General features: G+C 33.9%; 1 protein-coding gene across 5 annotated transcripts in view; it reads right to left on the bottom strand.

Annotated features, from left to right (window-relative positions):
- Robo2 (roundabout guidance receptor 2) overlaps positions 1–23,375 on the bottom strand; it is a 506,393-nt gene that overhangs the window by 27,579 nt on the left and 455,439 nt on the right. For all 5 annotated transcript variants that reach the window (XM_052158220.1, XM_052158221.1, XM_052158222.1 and 2 more), the window contains exons 19-22: positions 18,407–18,449; positions 16,914–17,041; positions 11,446–11,727; positions 6,449–6,602 (exon numbers count right to left, since the gene is read on the bottom strand). In XM_052158220.1, coding sequence (XP_052014180.1) covers positions 6,449–6,602; positions 11,446–11,727; positions 16,914–17,041; positions 18,407–18,449 — 607 coding nt within the window. The remainder of the gene's footprint in view (positions 1–6,448; positions 6,603–11,445; positions 11,728–16,913; positions 17,042–18,406; positions 18,450–23,375) is intronic.

Raw genomic sequence — 23,375 nt, 5'->3', positions numbered from 1 at the left:
TTATTTGTGTACCGGTGAACAGAGTCATCCTATGCTCATATGAACAACTCTGGTTAAACACTATGGATTGCAAAGCAAAAATCAAACAAAAAGACATAAATAAGAATGGTCCCACAGGCTCATAGATTTGAAAGCTTGGTCACCAGGGAGTGGTGTAACCTTTTAAGAAGCATTGTCTTGTTGGAAAAAGTGCATCACTGGAGGTGAGCTTTGGGGTTTCAAATGAAACTCAAGCCAGGCCCATTGTCTTCTCTCTTCGAACTGTCGATCTGAATGTAGAACTCTCAGCTACTTTTCCAGCACCATGTCTACTTGTAGGTCATCATGCTTCCTGCCATGCCGACAATGTACTACATCTCTGAATTGTAAGCAAGCCGCAGTTAAATGTGTTCTTCCACAAGAGTTTCTGGGCTCATAGTGCCTCTTCTCAGCAAGAGAACACTTAATGAAACCGCGTGGACTAGGGAAGGGGACTTGGTAAGAGGAAAGGAACAAGTTGGGAGGGATATGGGAAAAACAGCAGTGATGACTCTGCGTAGCAGAATCCTGATGCAGTGAAGCAGCCACGGAGACTATTCTGGAAATGGATGCCTGCAGATTTCCAACAGTTCGTGGATTGGCAATGCTCTGTTGGCCAGTAGCAATGGCATTATAGTAAGGTACATATGTGCAAGCCCAGGAGTAGGCACTGAAGAACTCAGTTTCCAAAAGAGAGAGAAAGAGAAAAATATTGGCCGTAAGTGAGCAGAGAAAGGAAAATATCGGTTACATGGAGCTCATCTGGCACAGGGAGTTTGGAATAAGGTCATCTCTACCTGTTCAGTCTCCCTGGGTCTCTAAAATCATGTGTTCACACACCAAAGGTTCTCCACACAGTTAGTCTTTACCTTTGACGCCTCTGTTTCTGTACTCACAACCACTTGTTCTCAAAGCCTTGCTGAGGCTACTTGAAAAACTGTTGCAATGAGCTGACGGGTGAACGCACTGCTTCAGAAGCCATGGACCGTTTGGAAGGGATGACTGTCTCTAAGCATCATATATATTGTGAACAGCAGGCACATCTCATTGCATTGGAAATAACACGTTATCTCTATACGAAATTTACAGAGGCTAAGTCGGTATTCCTATTTATTAACTGTATAATGTGTGTCATTTTAATTCGGTTTATGAGGATCGCAGTTTTCATTTGAAGAAAGAGTTCTATTGCTCTAAAGCCCATAACCAGCTTCCATTGTTGGCATTTAATGCTTTTAGGTTTTCAAATCCGATCAATCAGACTATTTACAAATTTATCTATGAAGACATCAGTACAATATCAGAGAGCCATTTACTTCCCTCCATTCTATTGTGTTCATTTAACATAGCTAAGCTTTGACTTATTTTCTAGGCAGAGGACGGTTTGTTAGCAAGACTCGCACATGACCCCAAATGGCTTTGTATCCCTGTTCCTTTACAATTGGCATCCTACTTCATTTGGTCATAGAAAGAGACTTATTTCAAGGAAGCTTCATCTCTCCAGATTCTTCATTTTAATCTTACAATTCCATATGTTAAATATCTTTTTATATAACTGAGAAAGCTAACCAGTGCTGGAATATTATATTGTAGTTCTGGTACTGACAATCTTATTGAAAATTAATTTGAAGATGGATTTCAGATTTCCACCATTAATTCTTTTACTCCTTCAGTTTAATATTAACCTTCTCATATGTTCGAGTATTTTTTTCTCAAGAAGATTTAGCTTGCTTTTATTGCTGGCCTAAAATATACTTGAATGCCAAGAGCAACATTAAAGAGAAAGCTTAAGTTTCTTTTCATGACTTATTTATTTGAGTTTGAGTGTTGCATTATTACAGTAAAAAAATACATTTAGAACATAATGATGACCTAATTTCAGAATAGAATGGACTTAACTGTTAGCCTTAACCAATTGTTAGAGTCAGCTTTACACTGAAAAGTGTATCCAAAAAGAAAACATATTTTGTAGCAGAAATTAATAATTATATTTTCAGTATTACATTGCCTTATTGATAAAGCTATTATGGTTTTACATGCAGTAATATGTATATATATATATATATATACATATGTATATATATAGTATGTTTATATGTATAGTAATATATATATGTGTGTGTGTATGTGCATATATGTGTGTGAGTAATCTAAAATAGTAATAAGTTATTAGTACCAAAAGTATTCCTACCTGATTAATAATAATTATTTAAAGAATTTATTTGACATATAAATTCAGAATAAAACATGAGTATCAAAAGCAAGAAAAGCATGTGTTATATACATTATTTGCAATGATAATGCAAAAAGCATTCAAGCAAATCATGCTCGAGTCATTTTCAGTTATTTAAGTAATATTGGGCAGAAGACAGTCTACTTATAAGATTTGATATTCTGAAAAATGGTATCACTAGTTAAATAAATTGCATAGTATGCTAACTTGCTAAAATAAATTTCATTATTTTCTCCTTAATGTACAGTGGATTTTGTCATCAGTAGTGCCCTAATAGTTCTTCAAAGACAATTGCATCCACAATGAATAAACTTTATACCCATCCAGAAAATGGAAGGCTAAAAAAAGTGCATGAATTCAATGTGCTTTGTACAAATAGAAAAAATGAAAAAGAAAAAAGACAAAGAAAAATAAAGCCAAAAGACCTGGAGAATAACAAGAGTGAATAAAGCCAAGTCAGGATGTGTTCATATTGTGACACAGAGAACTGATCACCACCTCTGTGGTGCTCATATCTGAATGCTCTCCAGAGGGAAAGAGCGGTTTAGTGCAGTTACCATACAAAAAGGAGAGAGTAGCTGATAACTGCACATTTTATATATACAGCTCTGTTGAATGGTTTCCTTCACGTTTTAGAGATGTACATCTTATTTTAGCAATACAATATTTCTGTGTTTTATAGTAACATACAAAGTCTACAAAAATACTCCCAATTAAAAAAAATATCAGAGCTGTTTTGTTCAACTTTCCCCAGGCAAGTTCTTGTTCCTTGACATTCTGTTAGCAAAGTATGAGGCATTGTATTATCTGTCTTTCTTGATGAGTAATGATCAAGATGACAGCCAATCAATGCTGCATGCGAACTAACTTATTAAAGGCCAGACACAAATACCAAATTACTAATAAAAATACAATAAAGTTCAAGTCCAGCAAAAGCTCCCCATTCTCTAATGGCAAGAACAAGGCAAGCACCTATTTAATTACTATTGAATTCTTCCATGCAGCCTATGACTATCATAAATGTATGACAGTCATAGCTAGATTCTAAGACATTTAACACATTGCCTTTTTCAAACTGAAGAAGTACATTAAGAAGGGGAAACATTTGCACCATGGCTATATGATTGAATTAATATTCAAATACCATTTCATTTGAACAATGATTGAATGGCTTTTTGGTATTTTGGATGGTGAAGAGAGAAACTGGCTCATGGAAGGCTTAGAGGGAAAAACCATGCCTATACTCTTAAGAAGCTATACTGAAAATTGCAGTTAGTATCTCAAAACAATATATTCAATATTTGTGTTTTTCACAGGACTCTGCCTGACTCTTTCCTTCTCTCTCATGCCCACCCTCACTATCCAGTCTTCAGCCTTTTTCATTTTCTGATCAGCCATTTTGCTGCAACATTTGAAATGTTATGCACATGAACCAAGGTTCTAATCTAGTCTATCATCAATAGTAAAAGAGCTGACTCTTTCTATGGCATACAAGGATTCACAACTCTCCTCAAGGCTCCTTTGTTGATCTATCTTTGGGGGGGGGCTCAAAATAGATTCTGACAATCAATCTTGGGTAGTATCATTCATGAAAAGTGAATCAAGATTCATCTGTTGTAAATCTTTCCTGGTTTCCTGATTTAAGTATTATTATTTTATATACATTTTAAATTTTTGGTTTGTTATGCCACACAATGTTTTTGTCTCTTTCTCTTGAGATAGATGATAGATAGATAGATGATAGATATATAGACAGATAGATGATAGAGAATATGAAAGAGATGGGAAGGGAAAGAGAGAGGGAGAAGAAGAGAGGAGAGCATGCTCCTGTGTACTTGGAGGTAGGAAATGTTTTAGAATCATAATTGCATTGTTTGTGTTAATGTATTAGATCTCTGTTATAAATGGATTTCTTTTTGTTTGCTAGTTCATATTGCTTCTATTCCTACAACTGGGCCAGGAATTTAGGATGCAATTTCTTTTTAATGGTTGACAAAATCCTTTATTATGATCTGTTTCAAATGACAATACAAAATAAAAAAATCCAGAAAAACAAACCTAAAAACAAAACACAAAACCAGAGTTCTTATATATTCCAGATGAGCATCATACTATGTAAAGAGTTATGGAGCTGAGAGAATGACCTTAAATTCTGGTTGTTACTGCCTGTGGCTCCTGAGTACTGAGGTCAAAAATATGTCTTTCACCCAAACATCAAATTCTCAGTACTTGTGGCAAATAAAAACTCAGAAGGAAATTAAATTAAAATATGTAGCGTAATCTCTTCTTATACACATTCTCATGTATATAGTCAGAACACTTCTTAGCTATTTGAATATTTCAGAAATGAAAAATAATATGCATTCTGAGTATATATTAATAATATAATCACTATATACATTAGATAACATTACATATTAATATTCTAAAACTAGTTTGTGTAAAAACATAAAACTATACAAATATTAACTATCTCATTATATAATGAATTATTTCCTATTTTTCCACTCTTTGACAAGATCACGTGGTGAGTTTTGCATTGATTTAGATTAAATTAATTAATTTTATTTCAATGTGTAAACATTTATATATATTCATATAATTCTAAATAACCTAAAATTTTCATATACGCTGACTTTTAGATGTTATTTTTACAAAGCATTAAAACTCCTTCTTTTCCCCTGCAAGTTATAAATTCCATTTTCCTCTTTTTATGGCTACAATCTTAAAAAACAAACTGTGAAATAATAATACTGTAATAACCCTTTTGATGAAATATGTAGTTCTTGTTTATCATGGAATATTGACATATTTACATCACTAATGTAAATTAAGATCATAACCACAATTTAAAGTCAAGAGAATAAAGGGTGAGGGTTCTTAATTGTTAATTTCAAATGAGAATATTTTGATAAGTAAATAGTCACTTTTGTTATGTGTATATATAAGGATTATTTCCCAAGGAAAGAAATGAAGTTTACTGGAAAGATAAAAAGATGAAGAAAAGATATGTGTGTATTAGTATATTAATAGACTACTAATGCAGTCTACATATAGACATATATATCTATATATTATATTTTATATATAATATATTAAAATATTATATATTATGCATATTTATAGCATACATGTTGAGATATGTGTCCATACATAGAAGAAAAAGTAGCTGAATGAAGATGAATTTTACAAAATAGAACATTAGAGTTAGAAAAGACATTGTCAAGTGTCCAAAGATAACATTTATAAATATTGAAAAAATACGAAAAATTTCTGGGAAAATAAATATTATTTAATTTGAACCAATGTAATCCATGATGCCACCGTTTAATCAAATTATGTTTAATAGGTAAATAATTCTGTGTAAAACAAAATTTGTGAAGAGAAAAATCTCAATATATTCTACAGTCTTGGGCTGTATACACATCTAGTCAAAATAAATACTGATTCGCAACTGGAAAGCAATACACAGATCTTAGAAATGTTAATAAAGGTAAAATGTTTTATTTGACTTTCTTTTGGCAATATAAAGCATTATCTATGTCTATCCATGTCTTTGTGTTTCAAATCAATCACCAGCTAACAGGAAACTAACTCTTGTGAGATATTTGGTAAAGAATAGAGAAACATCCCATTTAAGGGCCATCAAAAGAAAAATGTGTAACTTAAAAAGGTCTTGTTACAGAGTATGCATTGACTTGAGTCTCTTATTGTTCCTGTTCCTAGATTCCCATCAGAACTGATGATTAAAGTTCTACCCACTGGTCGGGTCCCCACAATTATCCCATTGTGATGATTCTCTACTGGTGGTGCCCTGCTATGGCCAGACATCAAGTCATTAGGAAGCTGCAAGGGATGATGAAGGGGGTTATTTTAATTCCCTTTCAACCCTTCTCAGGAGTGCCTCTTTAGTTCACAGAGCTGTGGGGACTTGCTTTCAAACTAACAAGCAATATTATAAATGGAGGCTGATTATCATGATTGCAGACAATCTAAAGCACTTGAAGGCCAAGGATTCTCACTCCTCAGTATGGGCTGTTTTATATTTATCACCTAAAAATAGAGAGAGTGCAAACAGTCAAGACGATGCAGTGAACATGGAGGGAGGGGAGCCAATTCAAGGATAACTCTGCATGGAAAGAACGAACAAAAACAGAAGCGCAGGCTTGGTCGTGTTGTCAGGGTATACCATATTCCTACCCATTTTCTTGTTCCGCAGCATAGTGGCCCAGCTCTGTACCAGGAAGGGGCTGGACAGGAGGAGGAGGTAGAGGGACATTAGCCCAAGTGGATCCGTTGTTTTTCTGCGCTTTTGAAGAATTTTTGGTTTTCTTCTTTTTTCCACCTTTCCCACCTAAAAATAACCAACATGTGTTTTCAGAGAGGCTGTCTATCCAAAGGATCAGATTATTATCAGGATGTATTAATGTTTTCAAAACAACAGGATCAATATGTTAGGCATGATAAAAAGCTATAAACAAGGAAATGATACTCTCTGATAAGTAAAACAAAATAAAACTTTTTTAATGTTTTTTATTATTTATTTATTTATTTATTTATTTATTTATTTTTACAAATTCCACCAGTGGCCCAATGCATTCTCAGAGCAGAGTAAACCAAGAAATCTGGCAGCTGAATCAAGAGAACATTTATTGATTTATTTACGTCTGTTCCTTCCATGGTTCCATTGTTTGACAAAATAATGGTCTGCAGCAAATTCTTTTAAATGTCAGATTTTACTGCATTTATAATGCTCTTTTACATAAGCTGTCTCAGTGGAGAACACAGTGTCTAAGGATACAGGCTAAAGTTTTCCATTAGAATGTATTCAATTTAATTAATCCAGAGGAGTAATATTCTTCTCTCCAAAGTCATGGGGGGAAAAATCAATTAACTATAGGCTAGAGACTATCTATGCATGCTTCATCAAAATACATTTCATAGACTTTTTGTCTAATGAGTAGCACCATTAATTGTATATATCATGTTAGGGGTTGTCAGCCATTTTAAATTTAGCATTTCATAAAATTCCAAAACAAAGGGAATTTCTTGGAAATAGAGGAATTAAGTTTGGTATTATGTATAGTACTGTTGAATTCATGCATAGATGGGAGCAGAAAATAAAACAGCAGTGTCTGAATCATATCTGAGTTTACACAGAACTTAGTAAACTGTGGAAACAGAACATCATCTGAATTGCTATACATTGCATCCTTCTAAAATTAAATAAATAAAACTTCTTCATTAACAAGGAGGGGGACATTGTAGATACAAAGATGAATATTCCTTGAACAAAGAAGCAAAAGATATTTAAGGGTACCTAAGCAGGTTGCATGATTTCTATATTTTTGAATTTACATTTTTTAAATTTCTATTTTATTTCTATTTTTTTAATAAGAGAAGAGTTGGAAGAGAACAGTGATGGTTGGCTTTCCATACATCATCTTTTATATGCAATTGTAATTCTAAAGATAGCTAGGGAAATACCAATATCTATCTTCGTATGGAAATGAAGATGACAACTACTGGCTGACCTATGAGGTAGTAAATCAGCCCTCAAGTCCAGAATTCAAGCTCTTACCCTCATAAGCTCAGTGGACGAGGGGGCTGCTCTGTTTGCCTTTGGTTACCTTTTCTTCTATCAAGGAAATGAGCCTTTGCATTTCATTTTTATTAAGGATGAATTTGTGAGTGTAAGAAATGAGGCTATCGTGAGAAACTCACCTACTTCTTTCTTCTATCTATTACTTAACTGACTTAGCAAAATCAGATTATATAGTATAATAATAATAATATACGGGAAGCCAGCAAGAGATCACACTGTTACAGTAGAACATCATACTGCTGAAGAGTACATACTTTCTACATACTATGCATGCCTACACTCAAATCCATTAGGTCATCATAGTAAATGGTATTTTTACTTTCCCTTTTACTTCCTCGAAACAGAGAAGTCACCTTCTACACTATGCTTTTGTGGGTAAGAGCATGATTTCTGGATTTGAGGGCTAATTTATTACTTCACAGGTTAGTCAATAGTCATCATCTTCATTTCCATACACAGAAAATAGATATTCCTATTTCCCTAGCTATCTTTAGGATTCCGACTGCATGTAATATATGAAGTATGGAAAGCCAGTCATAACTGTTCTCTTCCAACTCCTCTCTCATTAAAAAAATTAGAATACGGGACAGAGGTTAAAAAAAAAAATTAGAATTCAACTTCTAGTCACCTAAACACTCCTCTCTTCCCCAACAGTTCAATGAGTATGCCATAAACAATCTACATTTCTAAATAAAGCAAACCAATTTCTACTGAATAGATCTGTATGTTTTCTTTCTGAAATGATTCTTTGAATACTTAGGCCTCCTAAATCGCCAACAAAGGCCAAGTACTACATCATTTTTGCATAAAACTCGAATTACGATTTAATATTTTAAGAAGGCTAGATTGAGCAATCAATCCATCCTTCCTTGCCACCCTGCCAGCTGTGCTGTGCTTTCTCTTTGCATGTTGTCTTTGCATTAGGGTAGTCTTCCTGAATCTCCACAGCCCTTTTGAAAGGACACCAAGAGAGCTGGGTGATGAGAGTCTGGAAGACTTTTATGTGTTTATTATAACGGTGAGATACGACTGTTCTCCCCAGATGCTCCAGAGTGAGCTTCCATTCACATCATCAGAGAGAAATCTGCATTTATCAGGCAACAGCTTGCCAAGAGCCAGATGTTTGTGTAGTGTCCCACACTACAACTAATGCAACTGTCCTTTAGTCCTTATGTTAAGTCCATGCTGAAATTCTTACTAAAATTCAAGAAAGCAATTCACTACCTAGTACAGGAAACAACAGGCTTTAAAATGTAGTTTGGAAACATTGTATTCTTAGAGGGAATCTCTAACTTTATCTAGTAGTTAAATTCTGTTTCTGAGTCTTTAGTGAAGCTTTTTTCATCACCATGAATTTAAAAAAAATATCAACATCAATGTACAAATATCACCTAAAAAATGCTAAAGTAGATATACAAAGCAAGCCATACAGTGGTTTATTCTTACTTTCTTATGAAGCAGAACAGAATTATTGAACTCCACTGGAGTTTAAACTGAACAGTAAATTAAAGAAGGGGTAATCATTTTAATCTTAGCTCTGAAAAATTCTATCTCTATGTAATTCTGTATTCAAATGTAGATAAAGTATTTATTATAACTCCTAGATCTATATCTAAATGTCATCTGCGATATTGCTGGGCTTAAAAAGCAGAAAGCATGACTGTGATGGTGTTCTGCTTAGAATTACTCTAAAAGTAACTATTAAAAACTGGTGACAATTTATCTTTACCATGTATTGGCTGGCTTGCATGTCTATAGACTCCATGGCTTTTGGTATGCATCTTTCTTTATATATGTCCTTTGATACTTACATATATTTAATGAACTAAAACGGAAGCTTCAGGAAAATTACTTTTTAATTATATAGAACAATTGTGGGAGTAATTATACACAAATGACAGCAAAAATGACATATAAGGTCATTCCTAAAATTCTCCTGTGTTATTCAGCCTCTTTAAATTCACAACAGATGTTTAAATTTTTTTGTATTCTATAATGTATCTAATCCTACCAATAAGCAAAAAGAGCAATGACTCATTTTGGAGGGAAAAGAGGGCATTAACATTTGAGACTAAGAGGATTCTATCTCCCGAGGAAAAGTAATTTAGTAAATGTAATCCTGGTGGTGTTGAAAGTTAACTCTTTATGGTCTTGAAGTCTGTACCAATCACCAACATACTATAATCTTTTACTACTTACACATATTTTATAGAATTCATATAAATGGCATATCAGTCATCTAAAGAGATAAAACAGGTTGTATTGCATGATCAATTAGAAATGGACAGCTCATATCATAACGTGTGAGTACACTGGCAAGGTAAATTGTGCCTACCACAATGTCTTTATGTTAGAGGCAAGATTAGTTATGGAATAACATTGTCTCTGGTGCATATTAGGATAGATAGGCATTCACTATAACAAATTGCTTTTATACCTCTGTGCTCTCATATGCCTTCACCTTAGTTCAGCTCATTTCTTTAATCCACATGTTGAAATTTACAATATAAAATTAAGCATCCACACAAAATAATATATATGGCTTTTAAATTAATGGTAATAATTATCCATATTTACTGTTAATAGTTAGCACCAAATCATGTGATTTGAAAGATAATAAGCCTCTCATGTGATACTTCAGAAAAAACTATACAAAACTGTGATTCTGCATTGCCCAAACATTTAAATAACAAAACTCTAAAATATTGTCATTTCTATCATGTATTTTCTAAAATCAATGTCCTAGAAGTATATATCTGTATAATCCTTATATTTCAAAGTTCCCTTGACTTATACATAGGGCTCAAGTCAGACGAAATGTGTCTGTCTTCATTGAGCAGTCTTTAGGAAGTTGGGTCTATTTTTTTCATGTGCATTCTTTACAGTTAACAAAAGAATGACAGCAGTTTTCTCCCACCTCCTCCCCACAACCAAAGTTTGATCAAACACTGTCATTTGATAGATAAATGCCTGGTACTGGGTTGTGATTCAGTATTTCTTCAATGCTAGCTAGGAACACAGGTCACAGGCTCTTGACAAACAAATATTTCTCCTTACTGTGATCAAACCAACCTGAGAGACTGCCACTCCTTTCTGAGCTGTTGTGAGAGCTGGTGGTGCTGAAATCCTGTGACTGGTTGTGTGGCATTCTATTAGACAATCCCTCAGCCAATCGGTAGTCAGGGATGTAAAGTAAGGCTAAGGGTTAAAGGGCAGAGGTCATAGTGGCATCATGTGATTAGTTCACAGCACAAGCCCATGCAGAACATGCAGTTAGCAACTCAGAAGCAGATGTTGTGGGAGAGCAGAGGAATGTTTTATCTGTCCTTTCCTAATGGAAGTAGAGATGGATTGCTGGTTATATTGAAAAAAAAATGCTAAAAGAATGAAACCATTGGTGTTGGTGTGTGATGGTAGATTCAGCAGTGGTAGGATCAGTGGGAGTGATCACTTAAGGTGCTGGAGACACACATGCCAAGAGATTATTTTACTTTAGGATCACTAAACTGAACACTGAACAATAAATACAAATTTCTATCTCATGCATAAATGATGTGAAAAATAATTTCTCAAGACACAAGGAATGGCTCACCATTGTTCCCCTTGTTCTGATCAGGTAGGGAATAACCAAATCCCATGAGTTCTGTTTTTTGTTGAACTGAACTCTTCCACTGTGGATCAGGAAGATCAACTGCCAGTTCGTGGATGCTGTTAGAATGCAGGATCTGGGTAGTGGCATATGGGGTGGCCTGTGTTATTTGGCTGGAACTGTTGTAAGTGGTTTTGGTAGTGAAGTCAATGCTGCTATAAATGGCTCCATCCGAGAGCATGGTTGCTGTTTTGTCCCCTTGGCCTGGAACCGGAGGCAGCACATCTGTGAGAAACATAGGGAAACAAAACCATTTAATGATGCACAGAAACCCAAAACTATCAGGACCGAAGATGAAAAATAAATGTGTCACACTGCCCGTCTGCATTGCAGCAGAGATGGGCTTCCGGAGCCAATGAAGGGGAGATGATATACAACCATTGTCAAACCATCAACCCTAGTGACAGGCAGGCTCAACACAATTCCTTCATGTCTCAGTGCTTACTAAATCTCTTTCTGACTTTCTTTGAGCGTGAATTGGAAATTTGAGATGTTTCACTGCTGAAAAACATACTCGGTTATTAACTTAGTTTTACAAGCAAAAAAAAAAAAAAAAAACCAAAAAACAAAAAACAAAAAAACAAAAAAGCAAAAAAGCAAAAAGAAAAAAAAAAACCCTGCCAGCCTTTTACAGAAGTGTTGCTAAAAGGGAATCTGCAAATTACAGATGAAAACCTCTTTTTCCACTTTAGAGCAAAAGACACAAAACACAACTGTGGTACAGTTACAATAAAAATGGTCCAAAATTACACTTCCCTCACTAAGCCGTAGCATTTTTCCTGAAGTTTTAACATGCAGTATATCATGCTTGTTTTCACAATGTTGAAAATGGAGAATAACTGATAGAAAATGAACTTCTTTTTCATGAACAGCAAAAAAAAATTTTTATGAATGAGTCCTTTTCACAAGAACATAACTTTAGGAAAAAAAAATCTTGGTGATCAGTGGGTTTAATTTATGCTACCAGCTCTGAAAGTCAGAGAATTAAACTTTCACATTGTACAACAACAAAAGTTAAACTTTAGGGATAACAATGAATATCAATCAGCTCATTTTTCACTTGGGGGTATGAACTATCTTTACATAATGGTTTATACTTGAGATCTGCCACCTCTCTCCTGAGTCTATTGTTTTCTTTCAAGAAATTATAGAATTAGTGAATCAGCTGGCTGGCTTTGTGTCAACTTGATACAAGCTGGAGTTATCACAGAGAAAGGAGCTTCAGGTGAGGAAGTGCCTCCCTGAGATCCAGATGAAGGCATCTCCTCAATTAGTGATCAAGTGGGGAGTGCGTTTTGTGGGTGGCACCATCCCTGGACTGGTAGTCCTGGAATCTATAAGAGAGCAGCTGAGCAAGCCAGGGGAAGCAAGCCAGTAAGTAACATCCCTCCATGGTCTCTGCATCAGCTCCTGCTTCCTGACCTGCTTGAGTTCCAGTCCTGACTTCCTTTAGTGATGAACAGCAATATGAAGGTGTAAGCTGGATAAACCCTTTCCTCCCCAACTTGCTTCTTGGTTATAATGCTTGTGCAGGAATAGAAACACTGACGAAGACATCGGCTAACACTGGTTTTAGTCGTTTAGAATTAAGATCAATCTGATTATAATACCCATCCCTGATAACACACAATCTCTGAATCTTCGATTGTAACTTGATGACCTCACAGCAGTTGGTTTGTTCATGCTACAAAAAAAATTTCAACTGTCTTAAAACTCAGACTTGATGATTCCCAAAGGTACATGAAATAAAGACTCATATAGAATTATTTTTGCTTTTGTAACTTGCTATAGTTAGAGAATTTGTATTCATAGCACAAAAATTACAATCTATTTTGACACAAAAAGTCTTGTTTAGAAAGGTTTTGAGCTTATAACTTCAATATGTAAATGAAGGGATTTTACTTTACCAAAGTAAAGTTCATTACTTCTTAAATGAAGACCAGTATGATCACTAATTATAGTCAACATTATAACATTTCATGGCATTTTATAAGAGCAAGTAAAAATTATTTTTCAGATTTTAGAATTGTACACTTTCTTATCCTTCTAGTTTTTAGGTATAAACTAATTAATATTACTACCCTTTTACTCTTAAAATCTTCAGGTTTGGTAATATTAGTGGAAATATTCTGATCAATGAGTTTTCAGACTTGTTTTTCTCTTTTCTCAACACTGCTATCCATTTATGAGCCTTAGTTAAGTAGAATGCCTCACCCATGTGGGCCTTGTAGCCAATATCTTAAACCTGAATGTCTGTAGTGTTTTAGACTTAGATTATAGGACAGTTTATTTGTAGACTCCTGAAACATTTTTTTTTGGTGTCCAGATGATTAAAAACAGAGAAAAACCAATAAAAACCATAACCGTATGTAACATTACTCTGTAACCACATTGATCTTACAGGATCTCTCTCCCTGGTAGGTTAAATTGCAGTTAACCTACAAGTAAAAGATTATCTATACTGATATTTTTGGACCTGCATCCTCTCTTTTAATATTGTTTGATCACTACCATATTTTCAATAATAAGTAAAATTATATCCTAATTTTGAAATATTGGAGTACTGCTCATGAATATTTGTATGTGGAAGTGAGTCTAATGCTATCAGATGTCATAGTCAACTTTGAGAAAATGGTATAGTGTAGATAAAGCATTCAAAGCTTTAAAATTAGATCTTACTTGCTTTCATCATCGACATATAAACTTATTATTTTGAACAAATTTTATTTTCTTAACACTTAAACTATAAATATTATAAACTATTTTATAACTTTGTAAAAGACACAAATTATTAAGCATAATAATGCTCATGGAACTATATGCTGGTCATTCGCCTATCAGGCTGCCTCTGAATGGACATCACTAGAGTGACTTAGCACTTGCCAATTTTGATTTCTCCCAGTTCCCAAGAACTGCTCCTTAATGCCTTTGTCTGAAAGGCTCTTATTGATACTGTGTTTTGAAGTCTGGTAATTAAAGAACTATTGCCCTGCAGTTTGCAGTTATAATGCACTGTAGAACATCTTGGTTGTACTTGCATTTATAAATTTATATAGATTTTGCTTCATCATTTGTGTCAACAACTCCCCTCTTCATTAACTCTTTAGTTACTTGTAGAAATATTTCCTTGGGTTAAAACTTCGTATCCATCATTCCCCATCCAGTAGCAGGATGTGAGAAAACACTGGTTAATGAAATGGTCAAAGAAACTTGCATTTTTGTCTTGAAAAAAAGGCAGAAGTATTTGCTAGTACGTTATCCTATTATTTGAATTATGCTTTCCAATAAGTATTAGAATCCCAATAGTAAGGAGAAATGCTTGTGTCTCTTGTAATTCTTATATATGCCTATGATTATACAGACAGACATCCCATGTCATAGTCAACTTTGAGAAAATGGCATAGTGTAGATAAAACATTCAAGGCTTTAAAATTAGATCTTACTTGCTTTCACCATCCATATATAAACTTATTATTTTGAACAAATTTTATCTATTAACACTTACACTATAAAAATTATAAACTATTTTATAACTTTGTAAAAGACACAAATTATTAAGTATGGAAATAGCATATGTTACATAAGTAGTAAATACTTAAAATGACTAACACCCTGATAAGAATACAGAAAAACCTACCAACTTTTTTTTTTGACTACCAACATGCACCTCTGAAACATTCACTTCTCAAAAATGAGATGGTAATAAAAAAATCCACAAATTTGCATATATACATTTTGATTAAATTGGAATAAGATACCTAAAAGCTAACACAGCTTACCTAACAATCTCAGAATATTCTTTATGTGTGATCACAACTTTTATTTATAGTATCAGTTATTAACCACAACACTTGAGAAGTCTTTTTCTGAACAAGTCTTATTCATTCTTCATAGATATGTGGTAGAAATCATATCAATTTATATTCTCGATGAAGAAGTATGTGATAAAGCATACTGACTAGGACTTTATGTGTGTATATATTCTTTATGTGTGTATTTATTGAACATAGAATGTTGCAGTGCTTGGATACAAACACAAGCAAAAAAAAAGAGGGAGCTATTCCTGGAAATTGGAAGTCGAATAATTTTTACTACAGTAATTTTTGTGGAAAACAGAGAGGACATAGAGTGGGGAAAAGATATTTGGATGTGCTTCGGCACAGGTATTTCCCATGTAGTTTACACAGAGTTCAAAGCTGACCAGTCAATCAATCATCCAGCTTCCTTTCCATTGTCAATTATAGCCTTCAAGAGCCTATTATCATACTGATCACATTCTATGTTTTATTCCATATACTTTCTATATTGATTGCACTAAACAGAGATGTAGCAAATGCCTAGACCTCAATACTCATCCTTTCAATTCTCTTCATAGAGTTATTTTACATACCTTTTTTCAAAGAAGACATATTTTGGGGAAAGTAACATCTATTTACACTACACATATTTTTATAGTAACATTAAACCCAAAGAATTAATAGTAGTATGCAAACTTATCAGCAGGAAGTATTAGCAGCTACTCAGTGTGATCACAACTTTTATTTATAGTATCAGTTATTAACCACAACACTTCAGAAGTCTTTTTCTGAACAAGTCTTATTCATTCTTCATAGATATGTGGTAGAAATCATATCAATTTATATTCTTGATGAAGAAGTATGTGATAAAGCATACTGACTAGGACCAAATAAGCAAAACATATAGAAAAACACTGAAATTCCTAGTTTCTAGTTTTAGTGATGATGTGCTAATCTTTGAAAAGAGAATGCTCAGTCAATATTTTTCTTCTCAATTATTAATGATTTCCTTAAGACCTTAATTTTGGTTAAATTAACATAGAATTAAGTAGACAAGTTGTCTACTTAAGTAGTTAACAAATTATAGTACTATGGCTGTATGTCTTTATTGCCTTAATTACAAAAGAAGATCCTCCTTAAAATAAATTTTAATTATGTGTATGTGTGCATGTGTGTGTGTGTGTGTGTATGTGTGTGTATGTATGTGTGTATGTGTGTGTGTGAAAGCATGTGTGAGTGCAGGTATGGGTCCAGGAAAAGGTGCTGGATCCCCTAAAACTGGAGTTACAAGTCATTTAAGCTGATTGATGTGAATACTGGTAACTATCCTTTCATCTTCTGACGATTATATCCTCTTTGACCAACCCAGTCCCACAAGGTAATTTTAAATTTCCTTTCACTCCCTGGTGCCCACATAGTTGAAGATAACTGAGATATGCAAGCCTTCCTCTAGCTTTGCTTCATATGTTTGTGACTGCATATTTGTTTACCAACAAACAAAACAAAAATGTAATAAAAATGTTTAGAAGAAAAATAAAATTAAAATTCCAGAACATCAAACTAAAAGTAGACATCCAGATGGCATCCCAAATTATTTTGAAGTATACAACTTACCTCCACGCCCAAAATTTCCAATTTCATTTGGCCCACTATTGCTATTGTTCACTGGCAAACTCGTGGCTGGCCACGAATCAGCAAGCCATGGATAATTGGGATCACCAGCATTTAGAAGACCTGGACGGCTGAAACAGGAATGAAATGAAGATTAGCTTGTAGGGCTCAGCGAGAGATTTTGACATCATCCTTTCAGGCTAAAAAGGGTAAGGAGATATAAGATTTTAATTGACTTCAAATTAAATTGCAAGTGCTCTTAAGAACTAAATAACTTTAGTAGTTCATTAAAGCTACACATAGATCTTCTCTGTCAGTGGGACTAAAGAGGCTTTGCCTGAGATTCTGCCCACATAATAAGGAAATAAATTGTCCATCCTGGAACTGGTGGGAAACAGGAAGTAGAGTAGCATCTCAAGACCAGATTTTCTGTTAAGATAACATCTTGAGGGACTAGTTCCTCTGAGAAGTGCCTCCATACCCACCATTCTCAGAGATTTTTCATTTTTGTAGCCACTAACTGAATCTGTTTCCTCTAGGCGGTCACCCTTACTCAGAACCCTCTCATTGATTCTGGGTGGATAGCTCGAGGAAAATTAATGAACATTTCTTATACTTTTTTTTTTAACCAGTAAAAAGGCAGTAAAAGATCTAGTTCTCAGACTCAACACGTTAGCATAGTCTATGAAGAAAACTTCTTTTTTATCACGTTTAATGAGGAATTTTATTAATATAAAGATGGGTTTCGGATTCCTTTCCAGAATATTAACATATTTACAAAGAAACAGATCATCTATAATTGTTGTACTTTTTTTTGATAGACCCCTTCTGGTATAATCCCTAAGAGAAACATGTGTTTCTATGGAAACTGCAATAAGAAGATTCAATTGCTTCTTGCTATATCCGCTAGCTCTCATTAGACTTAATCTCTTTTTGCTAAAATATTGATTAAATGGGAGATTGGAAGTTATTACCAGACCCTAATTACAATCTCCATATTGGCAAAGGGAAAATAGATGAGGATATATGGGTTTGTTATCAGCTTTTATCAATTTCAATTGAGTATCCAAAGTTGTGGAATCCAGTCCTATCAATCTACAGCCTATTCATCATCCATGAATCATTTACTTTGTGATCGATTATGTGTAATTGTTCACTCACAGCAATTTAGTGAGAGCCAATAAGGAGTCTTAAACAACAGCAACTTCATTTGCTAATGTCTAATTAATGCAATAAACATCCTGCTAACAAATGAACACATTCCTTGTGATATTTACTACTAATTTCTTCAGGGGCATCTGGGAGATATGAAACATCTGGACTTGATTCCTCTAAAGTGCACAACAGATAGACCATTAAACCTTGTGGTAAGCCATTTAATTCCTCCTAGAATTCTCAGACTTATAAGTGATCGTTTATTACAATAATAGCTTCTCACTACAGAATTTCCCCAGTACTGATTAAAAATAATAATAAAAAGAAACTCCTTAGCATACCTCCCGTTGCTCATTAGTCCTGCATCTCCTCTTTGAAATGTTACTGTAATAAAAGAAAGACATACACACATAGTTCGTATTAATCACCACTAATCGCAGCTACCTATTGGACCTCAGTTTAGAAATGAAGACTGGGAATTACAACACAGTATAATTAATGGAATTATATAGGTAACAACAAGTCATGGCTTGGCTCCAGACAAAGTCATCACTTGGTCCTAATTTAATAGACATTTTCAACTTTATTTTTTAAAAGAAAATCAACAGTTAAAGTGGCAATTTGTGTTTAGATGTGAAAACTGGGACATGTGGTGTATATGCAGTCTTACTTAAAGGAAGTTATAGCACTACTGTATAGCAATAAACTATCAAACATAATAATTTATTGATAACAAGAATAAAACGTATTGAAGGAACAATACAAAAATACACATTGAAAAGAAATAGAATTGTTCTACTTGGTAATGTACTTCTAATAAAAAAATACAGAAACAATTGATTACGTACAGTACCCCATCATAGATAACTTTAGGCATACTTACAAGCATTGAAGCACACTAGAATGATGCTAATTACAGTAGATATAAACTGCTATTAGTATGGAATAGTATTCTCATGACAATGTAATTTATGAGCAGTTAATACTGAATGAGTTCCAGTTATGTGTTAATATCTCAAGTTTTCTATCACTCTTAGTAGATTATTAAAATTAAAAACACTGAGGAACATCTAGGAGAATCATTGTCATGATTGACATGTTTCTTTCTCCTCCTGATTAATAGTTTCTACTTCACAAGTCAGGAACATGAAAGTAGGCCAAAGCTCTGACCAAAGGATTGAATATCAGTTCAGCTTCATCATACCTTTTACAAAATCTTTTAGAAAAAATGTATTTGAGCTTCACTGTGATCTGTTCTTAAGGGATATTATATTCCCTTAAGCAGCTAAAAGCATCTAAGGCAGAGTGTACTCAATGATATCTACTCTTTCTGCAACAAGTGTGAATAGGCCAGCTCAGTGGAGTTACCTGTACACATCGTCGCAAATTTATTTGTATCAAATTTTGTCACTAAATTATCAAACTAGATTTTTATGTGAATGATATTCTCATTTGCTATTTAAAAGTCTCTAGAAGGAAGAATTATTAGGGTCTTGCAATTTGGACTCAAATCTTTACAGATCAGCTAAAGTGTAAAGTGATCACAGGGAATTATGGGAGAAAAATGAAAACATACCCTTGTCTTCAGATGATACCAATTATGTGGTCTATGATTTGTTTGGTGACAAACTTGAAAATAATTTACTGTTTAAGGAATTTGCTCATTTTAAATAAAGTATATTTTCCCAATCTACAGGCAGTTTTTAATTTGAAAGTTTTCTATGACTCATCATTTCTCGAGCTTCAGATAGTGTGTCTGACCATTCCTGAATTTTTGCAGTTTCCCAGTATTGTGCAGCAGTCTCTTCTGGATGGTCATCAAGGAGGTAACATCTCTTATAATGGCATCTTTGGGAAATAAAACCTTCATTCCAAAGACCTATCATACTTTAAAGACTGACATGTATGTGGCTTGCAGAAATGTCATGTAGGGACCTCAGCTATACTGTCTTCTCAACTTTTAAGAAGACTCTCAAATATGCTATGAGACAATCGACACATAACTTTTAGATCTGTCCATAACTACATAAGGCAGTTCCTCTAAGAAAATAATACTGATTATCACTCCATTTAGCTGATTAAGATTTGTTTTCAGCAGTGCAACTCTACCATGTCATGCCCATCTGATAATTAAATTTTAGCATAAATATTAGTGATAGTGCAGGTATTACATAAACTAAGTAGCACTCATACAAACCTATGTGAGCATACACATTTACTGACACAAACTGGAACCTAGTACTATCCACCCCTCATCTCATGCATCTTACTAGCTATGTGGTTTACAACAGAATAATAAGTGTTAAAATGCCGTTAAGTTGATGCTATATCATTGTCAATATGTCAGAAGTGTTTGGTGGGCTACACTATTAAAATTGATGCTAAGTGATGGCTAAACGATAAATGAGAAGATAGATAGTTCTGCTTAATGAAGAGGCTCTTTCTTCCCATCCAAATTTTGTGTTAATGAGAGAAATAAATATATGACAAAAAGGGATAAAGAGACTAAAGATACTAAAAGTAGCCAATTGCAAATTTTCCATAAAGTACAAATAATTATGATTTAATATTGAAAACCTAAACAAAAAGATAGCATTCTCTAGAGCTAATATGTGGTTATTGAATGCTATAGTATACTTTATATTTACTACTTGAGAACTAAATATAAGTATGAGAGGATTTGGTTGTTAAAGTGATTCATACTCTATGTTCAAACAAATTCATTTTCTCTTTGTATCTCAATCACCATTCAAAATCTTATTAAAATGGCTCTAGATTATAGCAGACTGCCAAAGATTCTATGAAGACATGAGTGTCTATTTTGTATAACTATTACAGAAGATTTACAGGACAATATGTAATTAGTTATATAACTTAAAATGACCCTCACACACAATTTGGTAGACCTGAGACTTCAATTTTGTATCTTTCTGTCAAAAAATGTAGAAGAAAGGAGGAGATGCAGATATGCACACACACACACACACACACACACAACACACATCTTTTATCACACTAGCCTTAACTACTTGTCTTTTTGAGGGAATGGGAATTCTTATGTAGCCCTGGCTAGCATCTCATGGTATAGAACAGGCTGTAGAACAGTTGTAGAACAGGCTGTAGATGTTGGACCCTGCTCCAACATCAGTCTGGCTCTTCCTCCAGAGTATTAGGTATTTATCCTTAACTGGAATTTTTTTTTAAAAAAATTGAGAGTGGAAAGTGGACAATATATTTCTTTCTTACCAGATGCTCCAATTTTAAAATAGAACAAGTCTAACAACAGAATAAAGGCAAATGACAAATTATGAACAAATTAGAATCTTTAGAGTGGAAATTGTATAGGATCTTTCAATAGCATTTTGAGAAGTCATGCAGAGAGAATAAAAGAAAAATAATGTCATAGCCAATAAGAGTTGCTTTGAGGCAGTTCTCAGTTCAAAGAAATATTTGCCTTGTTGAGGAAAGAGTCTGGGATCAGCAAGGAAGATGCCTGGCACACCCCGAGCCACTGGTTCTTCAAGCACAGGCCAGTCACTTTGTGTTTATTAGAGATAAATTTGAAAGGACCTTGACTAAGAATCAGGAATTTCTGCACCATAACATACGAACTTCCAGGGAGTAACCTAGAGAAGCTTCAGACACGAACATCTAAAATATTTTAGAATTGCATTAAATATTTGAACTTATTTTTTTAATGTAAAAGTCAGGAGAAAAGGGGATTTTCCAAGTTTGTGTCATATACAGAGTAATTCTATGCTTCTAATGTCACAAGGCAGAATTAATCCCTGTGACATGTCTGCTAGAACTGCAGGGCCGAAGGAGGAAATGCAACTATGAAGTAAATTGACATTTTGAAGTTAAGAAGCTTCTAGAATGCCTATCTCTACTAGGTCACATTTTCCTCCTCTAAACTGAAACTTTAATACTGCAGCCAAGTCTTCTTCCCCTTCACGATCATATGAACATATTAATCCTTTTTAATAAGCATTAACCAAGCCTAGTAATCAGACTATAAATCCTCCATTAAGCCATTGAACTGCCTTTGTATAGCTCTGTTAACTAATTTCTATTTTACCAACAGTTCTAAAATCCGTGCATGGGTTATTTACTGTTATAATGTCCATGATCAAGTTAAATTGTTGATATGTACAGAACTTTCATAAATATTGACCTTACAGATAATATTCACATAATATAACATGTCACTTTAAAAGTGTACAGAGGCTGTCTTTCATTAAAATTTGATTACTTCAGTAATTATAAATTTAAAGAAAATTAGGGGCTAGAAATATTGCTCAGTGGTTAAGGGCACGGGCTGCTCTTCCAGAGGTACCCAGTTTAATTCCCAGGAAGCACATGGCAGATTACAACTGTCTATAGCTCCACTACCAGACTTCATACCCTCTTCAGCCTCCACAGGAGCCCACCATGCACATGGAATACACACATATACACACAGTCAAAATAATCATTCACATAATATAAATAAATTGATTAAAAAATTTAAAGAAATGAAAAATGTGTATTAATGAAATACTGGTAATATTTATAAACACTATTCAGTTATATGTGTACGTATAATATATATTATGTTTCAAACTAATTCTCATGGAACTATGTAGATTTTTTTCAAAATCTAATTATTCACTATTTTGGCTATGAAAACTATTATAATTGTGACCATATGTCTACTTTGTATTAAAAGCTCACTTTAATATTTTCTTTATAAATCTCTCTTCAAATCTCTTTCACTTTGTAGCATGTGAAGTTATGAATTCTTCCTGCAATAGGAATCCTCTGACACAGGGACCAGGAGATTTCCTTCCTCTGTGAAAATGGATGTAAATGTGATTACCTGCTCTATAGTAAAGCAACTACACATACAACATGTGATACAAGGATCTACTGAACAACAATTTTCATGTAGGCTTATGTTACCTATAAACCCATGAGCAAAATGGTGCATTTGTATCTGAGAACAAAGTAATTGCAAAGAAGGAAGACTGCAAAATGATGTTCGGTCTTGCCCTTCTGTGCACAGCAGCAAATCGTGTTTAGACCAGATTCTCCTCCAAGATGATTTGAATGCATGAGTCTGTATTTATTCTTGATATTTGCTTATGAGATGAAGGTTTAGCTTATTAGTACATTCTGGTGAATATGATAAATTCACTTGTGCCCAAAGAAAGCTACTAACACTGAGTAGCAGAGTTTTTTATTTCTTTGTTTTATCTCCTTTCAAGCTTCATCAATACTACTTTTAAAATAATAATAACAATAATAGTAATTATAATAAACCAAATATCT

The sequence above is a fragment of the Apodemus sylvaticus genome, chromosome 15 (assembly GCF_947179515.1).
Source record: "Apodemus sylvaticus chromosome 15, mApoSyl1.1, whole genome shotgun sequence".
In the NCBI taxonomy this organism is placed as follows: Eukaryota; Metazoa; Chordata; class Mammalia; order Rodentia; family Muridae; genus Apodemus; species Apodemus sylvaticus.
Note: the sequence above shows the minus strand (reverse complement) of the source record. Positions and strands in the feature narration are given on the sequence as shown.